This window comes from Bombina bombina, chromosome 4 (assembly GCF_027579735.1).
Source record: "Bombina bombina isolate aBomBom1 chromosome 4, aBomBom1.pri, whole genome shotgun sequence".
NCBI lineage: Eukaryota > Metazoa > Chordata > Amphibia > Anura > Bombinatoridae > Bombina > Bombina bombina.
Window position 1 is genome coordinate 315,289,175 of NC_069502.1, and position 15,661 is coordinate 315,304,835.

A 15,661-nucleotide genomic window follows, 5' to 3' on the forward strand; every position below is an offset into this window, starting at 1 on the left:
ACACTCCAGCAGGTAAAATGAATCATTGGGAACAATTTAAAGGGGAGAAAAATTTTGGGTGAACTGTCCCTTTAATGTCCCCTACATATATGACAGTAAATCTAGAATTGTCTTTTTCAAAAAGATGACAAATCATTATAGATCTTTTAGATATTAATTGACACCCATAAAAGCAGCTTCTATTCGAGGAAGACAATCTATATCCACCAAACAGTCCTCAAAATAGGAAGGCAAAAGAGGTACTTTAAAAGCATAGAAAGACAACTAAAATATTATGAGGGCCTCATATGCTGCTTCCGTTACCACAAAAGGGGTTTAAAGATGATTTTTTAAAAAGAGAGCAAGTTATGACAAGTCTAGCCAATTTATTTTTCTTAAGCACTGGCAGATTTACCAATTTTGAAAAATATTGTATTAGTTTACAAAATGTAGACAGCCAATGGTAATACAAAGTTCTGCTGTAGAAAGACATCTCCCTTCATGTATATTTGAACTTAAAGGGAAATGATACCCAAAATTTGTCAGATTCAGATAGAGCATGCAATTTTAAGCAACTTTCTAATTTACTCCTATTATCAATTTTTATTCATTCTCTTGGTATCTTTATTTGAAAAGCAATACGTTTAAATTTTGGAATTCGGGCTTTCTACCTGTATTTTGTCTTATGCTAATGAATCAGTTTTCTTTGAATTTAGTGAGCACATTTAGACTGAAGCAGAATTCAGGGTCCTGCATCACAGCAGATCAGTATTGAGGTTTGAGTACAGAGCCTACAAGAGAGATATGTGGGGTAGGGGGTCTATAATTGGGAGAGTAAGAAAAAAAAAATCTGTTTTTGACTTATTGAGCTGAAAGCAGTGTGAAGACACACATGAGACAGTTACAAAGACAGCTGGTTGAGATGGCAGACAAGGGACAAAGGTATTTTTGTACAGAATCATTAAAAACATTAGGAGATAGATTTTGCTTTCCTTCTGTATGTTTGCATGACTGAAATCAGATTTTATTTAACTAAAAACTATATTTTTAGATTAAACTGTGTGAACCTGTCTGAAGAAAATAAGAACCCAACTTACACAAACAAAAAAAACCATGGTGGAGTAAGAAACCAGGGTGGATTCATTCTTCTGGTATCCGTTGCTGAAAAGCATACCTAGGTAGGTTCAGGCGCCGCAATGCACCACTGGGGGCTAGCTGTTGATCGGTGGCTGAACATATACATCTGCTACTCTTTCAACAAAAGATAACAAGAGAATAAAGTCGGTTTGATCATGAGTAAACTGGAAAATTGTTTTAAATGGTATTTAATGAATGAATGATAAAAAAAATGTTGGCTCTCATGTCCCTTTAATAATATTGAGATTATAACAAACGTCAAGAATGAGCCTTTATGTAGAAAGCAGGGATTTAAAATAAATCTTACAGACTAGTGACAAATAAAATCCACCCTGTAAGAAACCAACAAACTTTGTGATGTAGCCTATTTTCTACACAAATGAGACCATAAATTCTAAGACTCGGATAATATTGTGAAACATTTACAAAGCAATACTGGAGTAGTTAGCACAGAAACTCTAGTTCCTGGAGCTTTATCAGCAGATGTGTTGCAAACTTTGGAAATTATTTATAACATACACATGCAGTATATATAACATGACATGTATAGCAGAGCAATGAATTGCTAAACCGTACATTGCTTCTCCATCATGTGCTGATAAGGTCTAGACTGAAATAGCTATCAAATTGCGATTTATTTTGCTGTACAAATCTATTAACCCCTTAAGGACCAGCGACGTACCCTGTATGTCGCTGGCCTTTTTTTGGGACTTGATTGTTTTATAGCGCGGTCTTGCCACCAGCGTTGAGACTGCTCTATTCCACAAAGCCTTCTGGAGGGAGGGCATTAATAGCGTGTTCTTGCTAGACTTGTGCTATTATGTCCTGAAAAAAACCCTTAACAACCAGTGACATACAGGGTACATTGTGGTCACTAAGGGGTTAATGTCATGCTTTAAAACTGCATAGAGTAGCACTGCACTGGCAAAAGGGAGGTTTGTTTAAATTTATGCAAGAAGCAAAAGTGTGAAGCGTTATCAAACTAATTTAGTTATCCTTACCCATAATCCCAACATTTAGTAGAATTGCCTTTGTGTGTGTGTGGGGGTTCTTTGGAAAAGAGGGTTATCTAATTTGTTTTGATGTTCATGCACCTCCCTCTAATTATGAGTTTAGCCATATTAGAACTTAGGTTTCACTGGAAGTATCTGAAGGCGGTTGCTGCACATGTGCTAAGACATCAGCACTGGAATGCAGTGAAAGCTTGACAGCATCCCATGATTATAGGGAGGTGGAGAATAACCGCAATACTATGCTTTCAAATCTTAAAGTGTTTAATGTCCCTTTAATACCAGTTCTGCTTTGTAATGGAGGGAGATGTACATTTGATTGCAGTGTATTTGGGTGAACAATGTCTAACATAGAACTGTTGGAAATTTCACATGAAGTTAAAAAACACATTTCCATTTACAGATTGCTGCATAAAATAAAGAAACTTGGACCGACGCATCCGGTTTTCTAGTTAACCCAAAACCTTAAAGGGACACTCAATCAAAAATTAAACTTTCATTATTCAGATAGAGCATGCTATTTTAAACAACTTTCCAATTTACTTCCATTAACTAAATGTGCACAGTCTTTTTTGAATCGCCAACTCTTACTGAGTATGTGCAAGAATAAGCGTATATGCATTTGTGATTGGCTGATGGCTGTCACATGGTACAGGTAATTAAAGGGACATGAAACACTGAGGTTGCAATATAAAAGATTTAAAGGGACACTGAACCCAATTTTTTCTGTAATTCAGAAAGGGCATGCAATTTTAAACAACTTTCTAATTTACTCCTATTATCAATTTTTCTTCGTTCTCTTGCTATCATTATTTGAAAAAAAAAGGCATGTAAGCTTTTTTGGTTTCAGTACTCTGGACAGCACTTTTTTTATTGGTGGATGAATTTATCCACCAATCAGCAAGGACAACCCAGGTTGTTCACCAAAAATGGGCCGGCATCTAAACTTACATTCTTGCATTTCAAATAAAGATACCAAGAGAATGAAGAAAATTTGATAATAGGAGTAAATTAGAAAGTTGCTTAAAATTTCATGCTCAATCTGAATCACAAAAGAAAAATTTTTGGGTACAGTGTCCCTTTAAAGGGATAGTAAACAGTGTTGCTGACAGAAGGTAAGAATCTATGTAATGTGCACTTTACAGTAAGTTTACTTTTTTAAATTTGCATTATAAATTGACTTATTTTACAATTACATGTTTCAGACATCCCAACTCCCACTGAAGTTCAGGGAGTCTCCCGGATTGTAATAGCGGCTCCCTGATGACAGCAAATGGAATGCAATCTCCTTGAAACTCCAAGTACCATGATCCAATGTGGCCCAAATTCGGAAGTGCTTTACTACCTCATTTACTGCATGCAATTAAACTTCGTATTCTAAAATATTTAAGCATTCAACAAGCAAACGATCACTGAAAAATAGGTTTGTTGTATGTGGTTGTGCAATAAAGCTAATGTTTTTTTAAATGCGACTCTAGTGGGAAGCTACTTGAATGATAAGTATCTATCTTATTTAGTGTTTCAAGGTGTCCATTATATAACGGGGGAGGCAGCGAAGTAGCGGGTGAAGCCACCTCCCTGAAATTAGTTTTTGCAGATTGGTATGTCTGATGTTTTAACAATTTTGAATATATAACCTTTCGACTATAATGGCCCTTTAGTAATATGCAAGCAACAGTCTTTCTACACTTCTATGCCCCTTTAAAAAGAAAAAAAGTTCACATTCAACTAATGTGCCCGTCTGCATTCGTCCTTTTAAGCGTGATAAACCTCTTACAATACTAATAAAAGTCTCTAAGTATACTGTTACTATCTGTACTACCAGTAATTTATAACATTCCCACTAGCTGTTTCATACAGCGAAACCACTTTCTTCAGTTCACTTCGCTGGTTTAACCGGTAGGAGCTACACAACTACTACGCCCGTTAAAGATTCCAATCGTTTGATTTGAGCAGCCTGTAGATGGAGAGAATGAGTTCCAACATTAATAATTCGGACGACACTATCTTAGGCGAGCTCTTTCGTGTGAGATTTCCTCGCCCGTTGCTGCAATTCGTATGACAATCGTTATTAGCCTAGCTTTAAAAGAACAGCACCAGTCCACCAGGGAGATCGCCTAGCTGTGGTAAACATCGTATAAACCAAAGCACAGAGCCCCTAAACCGCATCCAACACATAACCCTGAGCAGCGCAAACTCTAGTAATCCTCGCTCCCGGCCTCTCTCTGGAATAACCAGCCTCTGGTCAGTGGAAGGGGTGTGTATCTAGGGCATTGCCCCGCCCATCTCTTTTTCTCTCCCTACAGTGCCCCTGGCGGCCATCTTGCAGAGAAGGAGAAGGTGGGAGCTTCTAGTTTGAATTTCAGTGTGTGCGGCGGCGCTGAGGGAGGTGGAAACGGGGAAGGAGGTGGAGGTCACGGCGCAGGGGGAGTGGCTCTCAGTAACAGACATTTCACTCTCAGCTCAGTGAGTGTATCACTTCCTCTGTGTGTAGTATTCGGGGAGGTTTCTCTCTCTCTTTGAGAGTTTTACAGGACGGGTTGTCTCATATCCGCCCGCCTAGGCTTTCGCCATGTCACCCGCTCAGGAGTTCAGGTAGGGGAGCACCGGGGCTTTCCCCCCTCCCCACCAAGGCGTCAGCTGGAGCCGGCAGCGCCATCTGTGACAGCGGCCTGTATCATCCCCGAGTTGGGATTGAAGAGGGGCCGGGCCTTGGTGGCACCTTCGTGGCGAACGGGACTTACACCGGCAACAGGCCCACTTTTGAGATTCTTGGTATTGGAGTGAGCAAGTGGACGTGGAAGCTACGGGATGCGTGTGCTGCGCGATCACTGACAAGTGGCACATTAACTCCCTATCCATATTGGGCATCAGCAATCTAGAGAGGGGAAAAGGAAGCAGAGGATTCAGCAGAGGCGGCCGCCTCCCCCTCACACTCTCCCTGAGGGATTGGTGCTGGCTTGACTCTTCCAAGATGTCCAAAATGCCTGCTAAGAAGAAAAGCTGTTTCCAGATAACCAGTGTCACCACGGCCCAGGCGGCAAGCAGTATCACGGAGGATACGGAGAGCCTGGACGATCCAGACGAATCACGAACGGAGGATGTTTCTTCTGAAATATTCGATGTGTCAAGGGCTACGGACTATGGCCCCGAGGACGTGGTGGAGAGAAGCTCGTCTGAGGAGACCTTGAATAACGTTGGGGAAGCGGAGACACCGGGGACCATGTCACCTAATGTGGCAGTAGAAGGGTTAGGGTCTGTCGGACAAGTAATGGGAGCTAACGGAGGAGCTGTGATAAGAAGTCAGCCGGTTTCCTCAATCCCTGCGACCCAGCCCCCTGCATGCTCTCAGACCCCCTGTGCTACCCCCACCAGTGTGGCTTCTGTCACAACGCAGCCTGCCACCACCAGCACGACCGCTTGTAGCTCACGTTTCAGGGTAATCAAGTTGGATCACAGCTCCGGGGAGCCCTATAGGAGGGGGCGCTGGACATGCACGGAGTTTTATGACAGGGACTCAGACAGCAGTCTGATTAATAGGACTGGGGATACAATCAGGCACACGAGTAACTTTGAACATTCTGCGGACAGCGGTTTGGGCGCCACAGGGGGCTCAGTGGTGGTGTCTGCGGTGCACGTAGGACATGGTACTGAATCTGTTTCTGACAGTTCTCTTACTGCTGTGTCACAGTTGCTTCAGACCGAGAAGACGAACCAGCCCTCCCCGCAGCAGCATTTTGTTATTGGGCAGCAACCCATAGGTGGAGCAGTATCACAGGTTGCTGCTCAACCAATGTATACTGGTGCTGCAGTTACTAGTCAGCAGATGATGGTGCAGCAAAGCCAGTCTCATGTAACTGCACACAATATTGCACAAAGTGGACATAATGGCAAATGCACAGCACTTCCGAATGTATCCATAGTTCAGTCAAATATGTCTGTGAGTCAGCCTCAACAATTCACATACTCCCAGGGCCAACAACAGGGACATATAATACCCACACAGACATCTGGCCAGACTGAATACTTACAACACCTTACTGTTATACAATCACAAGGAACAGCCCCTCCAAGTTCTGTTATTTCAAGTACTGGGCCACAATCTAGTCTTCCTGGCCAGCATCTGCAAACTGGTGGAGTACAAATGATGGGTTTACTTTCTAAAGTAAATGACTCTGTGAGCCAAGGGCTAATACAGAGTGGCCAAACAGGCCAGAGCCAAGCAATGCATATGCAGCAACCAGGAGGTGTGGCACAGCCTAATGTGCCAACAATTGGAGTTGTGCAACATACATCTTTAAATCAACAGCAAGTCAGTGTGAGTAGTCATATGTCAGGCATTCCAGGGGGACAACATACTTTGGCTGCTGGGGTGCAAAATGTCCCTGGTACTGGAATGCCAAGTAGTGTGCCTAGTGTGTCTGCAAATTCTGTTACTATGCCAATAGCTCCTAATACTTTTGTGCAATCCCAAATGAGTAGCCATACAACTGTAAGTAGGAGCAATAGCCTAATTCCACCTGTTGGGCTTCCAACAATGCAAGGTACAGCAAATGTACATACAAGTCTGCCACAGTCAAACATTAATCAATTTCAGAACCAGACCCAGCCATTGGTTGGTCATATTGATGATAGAAGAAAATCAGAACCCCTACCTCAGCCACCAGTTTCCTTGATTTCTGAGAAGTCTTTTGTGAAAGCTCCTATCACGGATACTCTAACAAACCCTCTCCACTTACCTGTGTTTGGTTTACCTATTCCAGTTGATGGTGATGATGACAGGTATGATGCTCTTCAAATTAGTTTTAAGACTGTAAATGCATATTCCTTTCTTTCCAGGAACTTACACCTAGTTAGTGTTTAAGCATAACTGAATGACACACTCGAATAGCAGGTTTGTAATGTTCTGCAATACCAAGTGATTTATGTACCGTCATTTGACATTTTAAAAGAAGTGCAATGATGCTAAACGCTCTACATTATTGTGTTGCATTTGCAGCCCCAGAATGATAAACTGCTTGTAAGTCAAATTAAGTGACTTCTGTGTAACAATTTTTGAGAAGCTGTGAGTCCTACATGATAGCTTTATCTGCTTGCCTTATTAACAGTATTCGTATACATTTATTGTGCATTGGTTTTTCTTTGTTCTTTAATTGTTATATGCTTGTGTATTTTTGTTTTTTTGTTTTGCTATCATGTGTAATAAAATGATTGCATGACTGACAACACCCCCTTACACAGTTTGACAGGCCTACTTGAAACCGTTTATTAAATCCTTGAGGGCAAGACATTATCTGTGTAATGCATCATCAGTATATATGTGTGTGTGTCTATCTATATATAATTTTTTTTATTTTTGCATTGTTTTATCTGGTGGAAAAACAACTTTCTCTTTGGATTTATTTGTTTGTATTCATATCCTTATACCATATCTGGAATGGGAAGCTGTCTCTCTAGTGTTTTGTTGTAGGCCGTGAATATTATTTACATTTGCTTTAACATTGATTAATTTGTTTTTGTTATAGCCATGTCTGTGTGTAAACAAATAATTCATAAAGAATTATGCTTAATATGCTTCTCAACGTTTTATCTGTTTATGGAATTTAGATAGTTTAGATCAAGCAGAAAAAAGTTTGTGTACAAATGTCGTCCAGTGCTTTTTTTATTTTTTTCAAACCAGAAATTGATGTTCCTTGGATGATTAGAGCAACTTTTCACCCCTGTGACAGTTCTCCTTGTTAGCCAGTGAGCTGTAGAGTCCTAAAACTGTTTGTTGTACAGTCATGCATTTCCTGTTTCTTTCACTTTACATTTGAACAGTTGTTATATACAATATCACTTTTTGATATGGAAGGTTAACTGATGCTCTTTAATTTACATTACACTACATTCTTGAGTAATGTCCTTACATTTGCATGTCCTTTACATTATAATAATTTTTTTTTTTTTTTTTGTCTGTGTAAACAGGACTCTCAATTTCCACAGTCCTAGTGCAGCTCTGTGGTGGGTGCCAGTGACATAGTTTTGTAAAGTCACATACGCAGCCAGCACAAATGTGTGGGAACCAAATTCATATAGATGCCACTTTTTGCACCAGGACTATGGTAATTTGTGCTTTTTTTTTTTTTTTTTTTTTTTTTTTTTTTTTAATACTCTCTGGATATCTTTTATCAGCCCCTCCAAAAAACCCAGAGCTTCTACATTTTTTGGTTGGCCCCTACATTTACAACACATTTGTCAAAAAAGTGTATATATATTTAAGGAGATCATGCAGCTCATAATATCTTAGAATACTGACACATATTCTGCATTCAAAAGGCAGTATAGACCAATTTTTTATTTTACTGCATGTAATATAATACACTAATATAAAGAATAATATGGACAGATACTGATATAAAAATCCAGTATAAAAAAAACTTACTTAGAAGCTACTAACTTAACACTGTTAATGAGATAAGTCTGGGACACCCACTGAAAGGGGCTGATAGAATCCCCTCTCCCCTGCATATGAAAAGACCCATTATACAAACAGAAGCAGTCTAAAGTCTGTATGCATCTACAACTTCGGGGCTTGGTTAGGAGTCTCAAAATCAGCACAATGTTATTTAAGAATAAGCAAAACTATACATTTTTACATAATGCATCCAGATGGGCTATATAAATGGATCATCTACAAAACAATTATGCAAAGAGAAATTTTTGGTATAATGTCCATTTTAAGCTGATCAATACAACCCTTTTGTTTTAGGAAAACTTAAAAAAAATAATGTTTGACATTCCGCATTGTGGTATACTTGTTAATAAAAGACGTATTTAGGTATGTGATTTTTCAAAACGTTGCTAATCTAATACCTCCAAGTTTTTAATGTTTCACATTTTCAAAGGCAAACCAATGCCCAAATCCTTTTACATTTCTAAAAAAAAGTATTACTTGGACTAATGTAGTCTGTGTGTGTTTTGTGCATGCGCAACATTCCATTGTTCACACCGCTAAAGGGTCTGTTTAAAAGCTTGTGCACAGCCTGCTGTACCAGAACAGATTCAGGTTGTAATGCTGTATGCTGCAAATTTGTTTACCAGGCATGGGAATTAAACTAGTATTCTTTATACTAAGCACTAAATAATTGAAATAAATGGAGTAAGTCAAAACCGCACCATACAAATGATATTAGCAACTAATTTTAAAATGTTATAAATGTGGGCCTTGTAAAAAAGGAAAAATGCAACGTGCATCAGTGTTTTGATGGTGATTGCAGCTGTGGGAACACTTTACTAGGTGCCAATGGGCCAATTTTCTCTTTGGTGCTTGGGAGGGAGTTCTTGTGGGCTGTGCTTACTATTACAACACATTGGAAGATTTATGCCCTTTTGAATGTTGTCTAGAAAGGTGGGGGGCTATCACATGCAAGCTTAATGCATGTATGCATGGCCTGTTCTTTTGTATATGCTATCCTGATTGGCTGGGGTGGTGTCTACATACTTGCTCTGCCCTTTTCAAAGGGCGTCCCTGCATTGCACGGTGAACATGCTACAAAGGGATGTTTTAAGAAAGTATTTTTATTTAAAGTTATGATTATTTATATAGGCATTTGTTTGTGTATATAACTTTTACAAAAGTACACTGAACAAACGCTGATAGAAAAGTTATTCTATGGCATTGGTTTTCAAACTGGTCCATAGGCCTCCCTAACAGGTCAGATTTTGAAGATATCTGAACTAGAGAACAGGTGAAATATTCGGCTGATTAGGAAACCATGGTCACTTTTTTTTTTTTACCTGCTCTCACCCAAGGTAAATCCTGAAAATCTGGCCTCTTAGAGAGGCCTGAGGACAGGTTTGAAAACCAGTGTTCTATGGTATTCTGTTCATTCTTAGCATAGTGTTTTTCTATGCTTTTTGCTATATTTTAAAGAAAACAAATTACTAAAGTCCCTTTATTTAATTTAAAAATGGCATTTCAGTGTGTGTGTGTGTGTGTATTATATACATTTTCTATAATTTATAAAGGGGCAGTAAAGTCAAGATTAAGCTTAAATGTATTTCAAAGATCATTACGTTTTAAACAACTTTTTTTTGCAGTTTGCCTCTGTTTTGCTTAGTTCTCTTGTTATCCTTTCTTAAAAGAACATGAAAACCCAAATTATTGTTTCCTTATTCGGATAGAGCATGGAATTTTTAAACCACTTTCTAAATTACTTCTATTATCAATATTTTTTTAATTCTCTTGGTATCCTTTGCTGAAGAGCAGGAAAGTAAGCTTAGGAAGCGTGCATGTGTCTTGAGCACTATACGGCAGCAGGTTTGATAGAATGGTATCCATTTGTAGGAGCACTAGATGGCAGCACTATTTCCTATCATGTAGTGCCTCGGACGCCTACCTAGGTATCTCTTCAACAAAAGAATACCATAGGTATGAAGAAAATTTGATAATAGATGTCAACAGGAATTTTTGTGTTTTTATTTAAATTGTTTGCGCTGTCTGAATCACACAATATTTTTGGGGGGTTTCAAATCCCTTTTAAAGAGTAATCCTAGGTGAGTTTAGGAGCTTGCACCTATCTTTTAGCAATTTGGCAGCTGTTTTTGCAACAATGGTTTTTATAGTAATGTTATACATAGTTCAAAAAATTGCTGCCATAGAATGCTAAAGACGTGTGCATGCTCCTGAGCTCCTGTCAAGCTACCTAGATCAGCACTGTAAAGGTTAATGAATTAAAGTGCCCCTGTTTTTAAATATTGGGCTTGAATTCATTATACTTTACAATCACTTTAAAGGGACACTCAAGTCAAAATTAAACTTTCATGATTCAGATAGAGCAGCAATTTTAAACAACTTTCCATGCACAGTCTTTTTATATTTACACTTTGTGTCACCAGCTCCTAATGAGCATGTGCAAGAATCCACAGAATATATATACGTATATGCATTTGTGATTGGCTGTCGGCTATTACATTGATGCAGTGGGAGTAGAAATAGACATAACTGACATTTGTCAGACAAAAATATTACTCATTTGAAGTTCAAACTTGTCTTTTTATCATGCATTTCTTGATTATGCAAATTTACTGTATTTAGTGGTATTTTAACACGGGATACCAAAAGAACAAAGCAAATGTGATCAATAAGTAAATTGGAAAGTTGCATGTTCTGTCTGAATCGTGAACATTTTGTTTTGACTTTACTGTCTCTTTAAATGTACCTATTTTGAATAAGCTTTGTGTCCCTCTCTCTACCAATGAAGCTAAGGGAGATGTCTTTATCAACCCAGTGATTCTATTAGTAGGAAGCAAGCAATTGGTTCTTCATTTACTTTTTCGCATGTTTTAAATGCTACTTTCATTTGCATGAACAAACATTTTTGATTACATTGTCTTTTTTTTTTAAGCTTCATCCTATAACCAATTTACATCGTATACACAATCAAATGACTAAGTGACCCCATACAGATAAATGATCAATTGCTAATAACAATGTTTCATGTGAAAAGTGTTATGTAAGTTATATAAAATGGGGTACCAATGTTTGCTATTCTACCCTTTTTGTTTTAGTTTTATAGCTACTTTCCTCATGTGTCACAATTTCCTGCATTTCATAATGTTTTCCCATTGAAAAGAAAGTGTTCTTCATCAGGTATCAGTGATTCATTATCAGGTTTTGAAAACCCACTCTGGAAAATATGCAGGACCGTCCCTCCCCCCCTATTTGTTCCTGTACCAAAAGCCATGGTCAAGAACTGGCTGTATGTGTGTCCGTGTGCTCCTGTACAGAGAAAAATATCCACAAAAGGAGCAGTGTACATTTTTTTTATCACCTAGTGAGCAATCAGTACTTTAAAGTGAAAGTAAATCCTAGCTCCTTTATTTGATTCGATTCGATCACTGTTTTTAGCTGCTACAGCAGCACACTGCTAAAAAAATTTTTTGCTGAGAGGTGACGTTTTCACCTCTTAGCCAATAGCCGTGTGGTAAATCCGACTTCCATGGGCGCCAAGCTGGATTTACCAAACGGCTATTGGCTAAGAGGTGAAAATGTCACCTCTTAGCAAAAAATTTTTTTAGCCGTGGGCTGCTGTAGCAGCTAAAAACAGCGATCGGTTAAAACAAATAAAGGAACTTTCTACATGAAGTATATTATATTTGTTTCAAAAGTCAATCCTAGCGTTTGTAAAACGCTTGGATTTACTTTCACTTTAAAGGGACAATAAATTCAAAATGTAACTAATTTGCTTTGTCTCTTTTTATCCTTTGCTGAAATGCATGCCTAAATAGGAGCAGCATTACACTACTCAGAGTTGTCATTGGCTCACCAGATGGGATCAGCTAGCTCCCAGTAGTGCATATCTGCTCCTTCAGCATAGGATGCCGGGAGAATTAATAAAATTTGACATATTTATATTTTATATATATTTATTAATGCTGCTTATGAAAGCCGAAAAAATATTTTCTCTCTTCTTTTTTTGTATTATTTATCCGCCATATTATGTATTTATAAGAGTTACTAAGACATTGTAAGTTTTTTCGTATTTACTTGTTATTAAAGAAGTTGTGTTTTCCCTGTCAAAAAAAAATAAAAAAAAATAAAAATAAAAAAAAATAAAAAATTTGACAATATTGTAGAATTGGAAAGTTGTTTAACGTGAATGTAAAGTTTAATGAATAAGTGCCCGGTATCTAAAAATTCTCTTAAAAATCGTCACTTTCATTTGTTAAACTTTACAATGAAGCAGATTTTTTTTTTTAATAAACGTACCTTTTGTTTTATGGAAAGCAGACCGGCGATCCTCCGCCCGCAGCTCCTGCTGCAGTAAGCAGATTGATGACGAATCTGGCTTGCTCCAATCGCTGCGTGCCTCACGGGCTGGACGCCAAAGGGGGGCACGCAACGATTGGAGGAAGCCGGATTCGTTATCGATCTGCTGACTACAGCAGGAGCTGCGGGCGGAGGATTGCCGGTCTGCTTTCCATAAAACAAATGTAAGTATTTTTACATGCACTTTAAAGGGACAGTTTACTCAAAAATGTTCTCCCCTTTAATTTGTTCCCAATGATCCACTTTACCTGCTGGAGTGTATTAAATTGTTTACAATTAGCTCCTTTACCTTTATATTGGCATTTGAAATAGTTGATTTAGCATATGGTATCCACACCTATTTGTGGCTGCAGGTAGAAGCTATAGATAAGCTTTGTAAACGCAGCCAGCAGAATAAATTACACTCCCAGTGGGATGTAGCAGAGATAAGGTAATAAAATGTTGATTTTCCATTGTTCTCTCCAAGTACTGGTGATTGTTTTATGGACAGATATAAGATAAAGAAGCAGGTATATGTGCACAATGTGATACAGTAATGAGATCTGATTATACCTACAAGCTCAACCCATTTTATTAGGTGGTGGCTTCAAAACACAAAATCAGAGCTTTAATAAACACAAAAAACCTTAAAAAGCTATTTTTCATACATTTTTTACTCTGCAGTTGGTAAAAAAAAGCAATTGTAAACACATTAAGGGAAAAACTATTTTTCAGTATACTGTCCCTTTAAAATTGCATGCTCTGTCTGAATCATTAAAGAAAAGAAAAATCTGTTTCATATCCTTTTTAAGGCCCATTTACACTTCCTGTTAGCCTCAAAGTAAAAATAAACCACTTTGGGTTATGAAACCTAATCATTTTCTTTTGTGACACCGCATACCATTTTAAAAATGTTTCTAATTTACTTCTGTTATCCAATTTGCTTACCATGATAATCTGGGTTTAAGAGATATCTAGGTTGAAATCTGGAGCATTACATGGCAGGAAATAGTGCTTCCATCTAGTTCTCTTGCAAATGCATAACATTCTTGCAAAACTGCTGCCATATAGTGCTCCAGAAATGGTCTGGCTCCTAAGCCTACATCCCTGCTTTTCAATAAAAGATACCAAGAGAACAAAGAAAATTTGATAATAGAAGTAAATTAAAAAGTTTGTTTAAAAATCGCATGCTCTATGAATCATGAACATTTTGGGGTTCACATCCCTTCAACTCTTTTCGTGTTCAAAATATTTTTAACATGTGGAATGCAAGAACAACATTTGTTGGGTGTTCTGTCCTCTTGAGCATGTTTGTGTTTTCATCCCTTGTTTGCCAAGTTGATTGTAAGGTGTAACCTTAAAAGTACGGCAAAAACGTATTACTTGAATAATCAACAATGATTGTTATGTTTATGCAAAGTCTTCTTAAAGTGAAAGTTAATCCTAACGCTAGGATTGACTATTGAAACAAATAAAGGGGACTTTCATTCATGAAGTATAATATACTTCACGTAGAAAGCTCCTTTATTTGTTTTAACCGATCGCCGTTCTTAGCTTCTACAGCAGCCCACGGCTAAAAAATTTTTGCTAAGAGATGACGTTTTCACCTCTTAGCCAATAGCCGTGCGGTAAATCCGGCTCCCATGGGCGCCAAGTTGAATTTACTGCACGACTAATGGCTAAGCGGTGAAAACGTGACCTCATAGAAAATTATTGTTTAGCCGTGGGCTGCCGTAGCAGTTAAGAACGGCGATTGAAAGAAATAAAGGCACTTTCTGCATGAAGTATCTTATACTTCATGAATGAAAGTGCCCTTTATTTGTTTCAACAGTCAACCCTAGCGTTTCCAAAACGCTATGGTTGACTTTCACTTTAAGTAGCTGCAGTTTTAGACTTTTTGCCACTTATAAGCAACATAACCAAATGTTGAATCACTTGAAAGTGGTGAGGCATAGCTGTAAAAGCTGACTAGAAAATATCACCCAAACATCTCTATGGTAAAGAGGAAGATATGTTGCCTCAAAATTTCCTAAGCATTCAAACCCCACTGTAAAGAGTCTTTAAGCAGCCAATCAGGATGCTAGTCCCAGGACTTGCAAGGTAGTGTGCCTCTGGCGTGTGCAGGCACAGTCATGTTCTCATTTACAGTTTAAAGGGACACTCAAGTCCAAAATTAAACTTTCATGATTCAGATAGAGCACACAATTTTGTCTTTTTTTTATGCACACTTTGAGTCACCAGCTCCTGAGCGTATTTAGGAATTCACAGAATATACGCATATGCATTTCTGATTGGCTGATGGATCTCACATGAATACAGGAGTGAAAATAGAGAGAACTTGAAACTTGTCAGAAAAAAATATACAAATTTGAAGTTCAAACTTAAGGACCAGTAAATACAGTAGATTTGCATAATCAACAAATTATAAAAAGACAATGCAATAGCACTTAGTCTGAACTTCAAATGAGTAGATTTTTTTCCCTGACAATTTTTAAAGTATTGTCTTATTTCCACTACAACTGTATCATGGCAGCCATCAGCCAATCATAAGTGTATATACTGTGAATTCTTGCACATGCCCAGGAGCAAGCTGGAGTAGGTATATGTCGGTATTCTCCTAAAACTTTGGGGTTTGGTTAGGAGTCTGAAAAAAAACTTTATGGGCTATATAAATTGTCTAAAAAACATTTATGCAAAGAAAAAAAAACGAGTGTATAATGTCCCTTTAAGGAAGTTTACTATG

The 15,661-nt window shown here is 38.1% G+C and overlaps 1 protein-coding gene across 2 annotated transcripts in view; it reads left to right on the forward strand.

The window, feature by feature from the left end:
• The first annotated feature begins 4,485 nt into the window (after positions 1-4,485).
• Positions 4,486-15,661, forward strand: part of TSC22D2 (TSC22 domain family member 2) — a 95,375-nt gene continuing 84,199 nt past the window's right edge. Inside the window, exon 1 of one of the 2 annotated variants that reach the window (XM_053710033.1) lies at positions 4,486-6,908. In XM_053710033.1, the coding sequence (XP_053566008.1) occupies positions 5,101-6,908 (1,808 nt within the window). In that variant the 5' untranslated portion in view covers positions 4,486-5,100. The remainder of the gene's footprint in view (positions 6,909-15,661) is intronic. The other variant, XM_053710034.1, reaches the window with a different exon arrangement.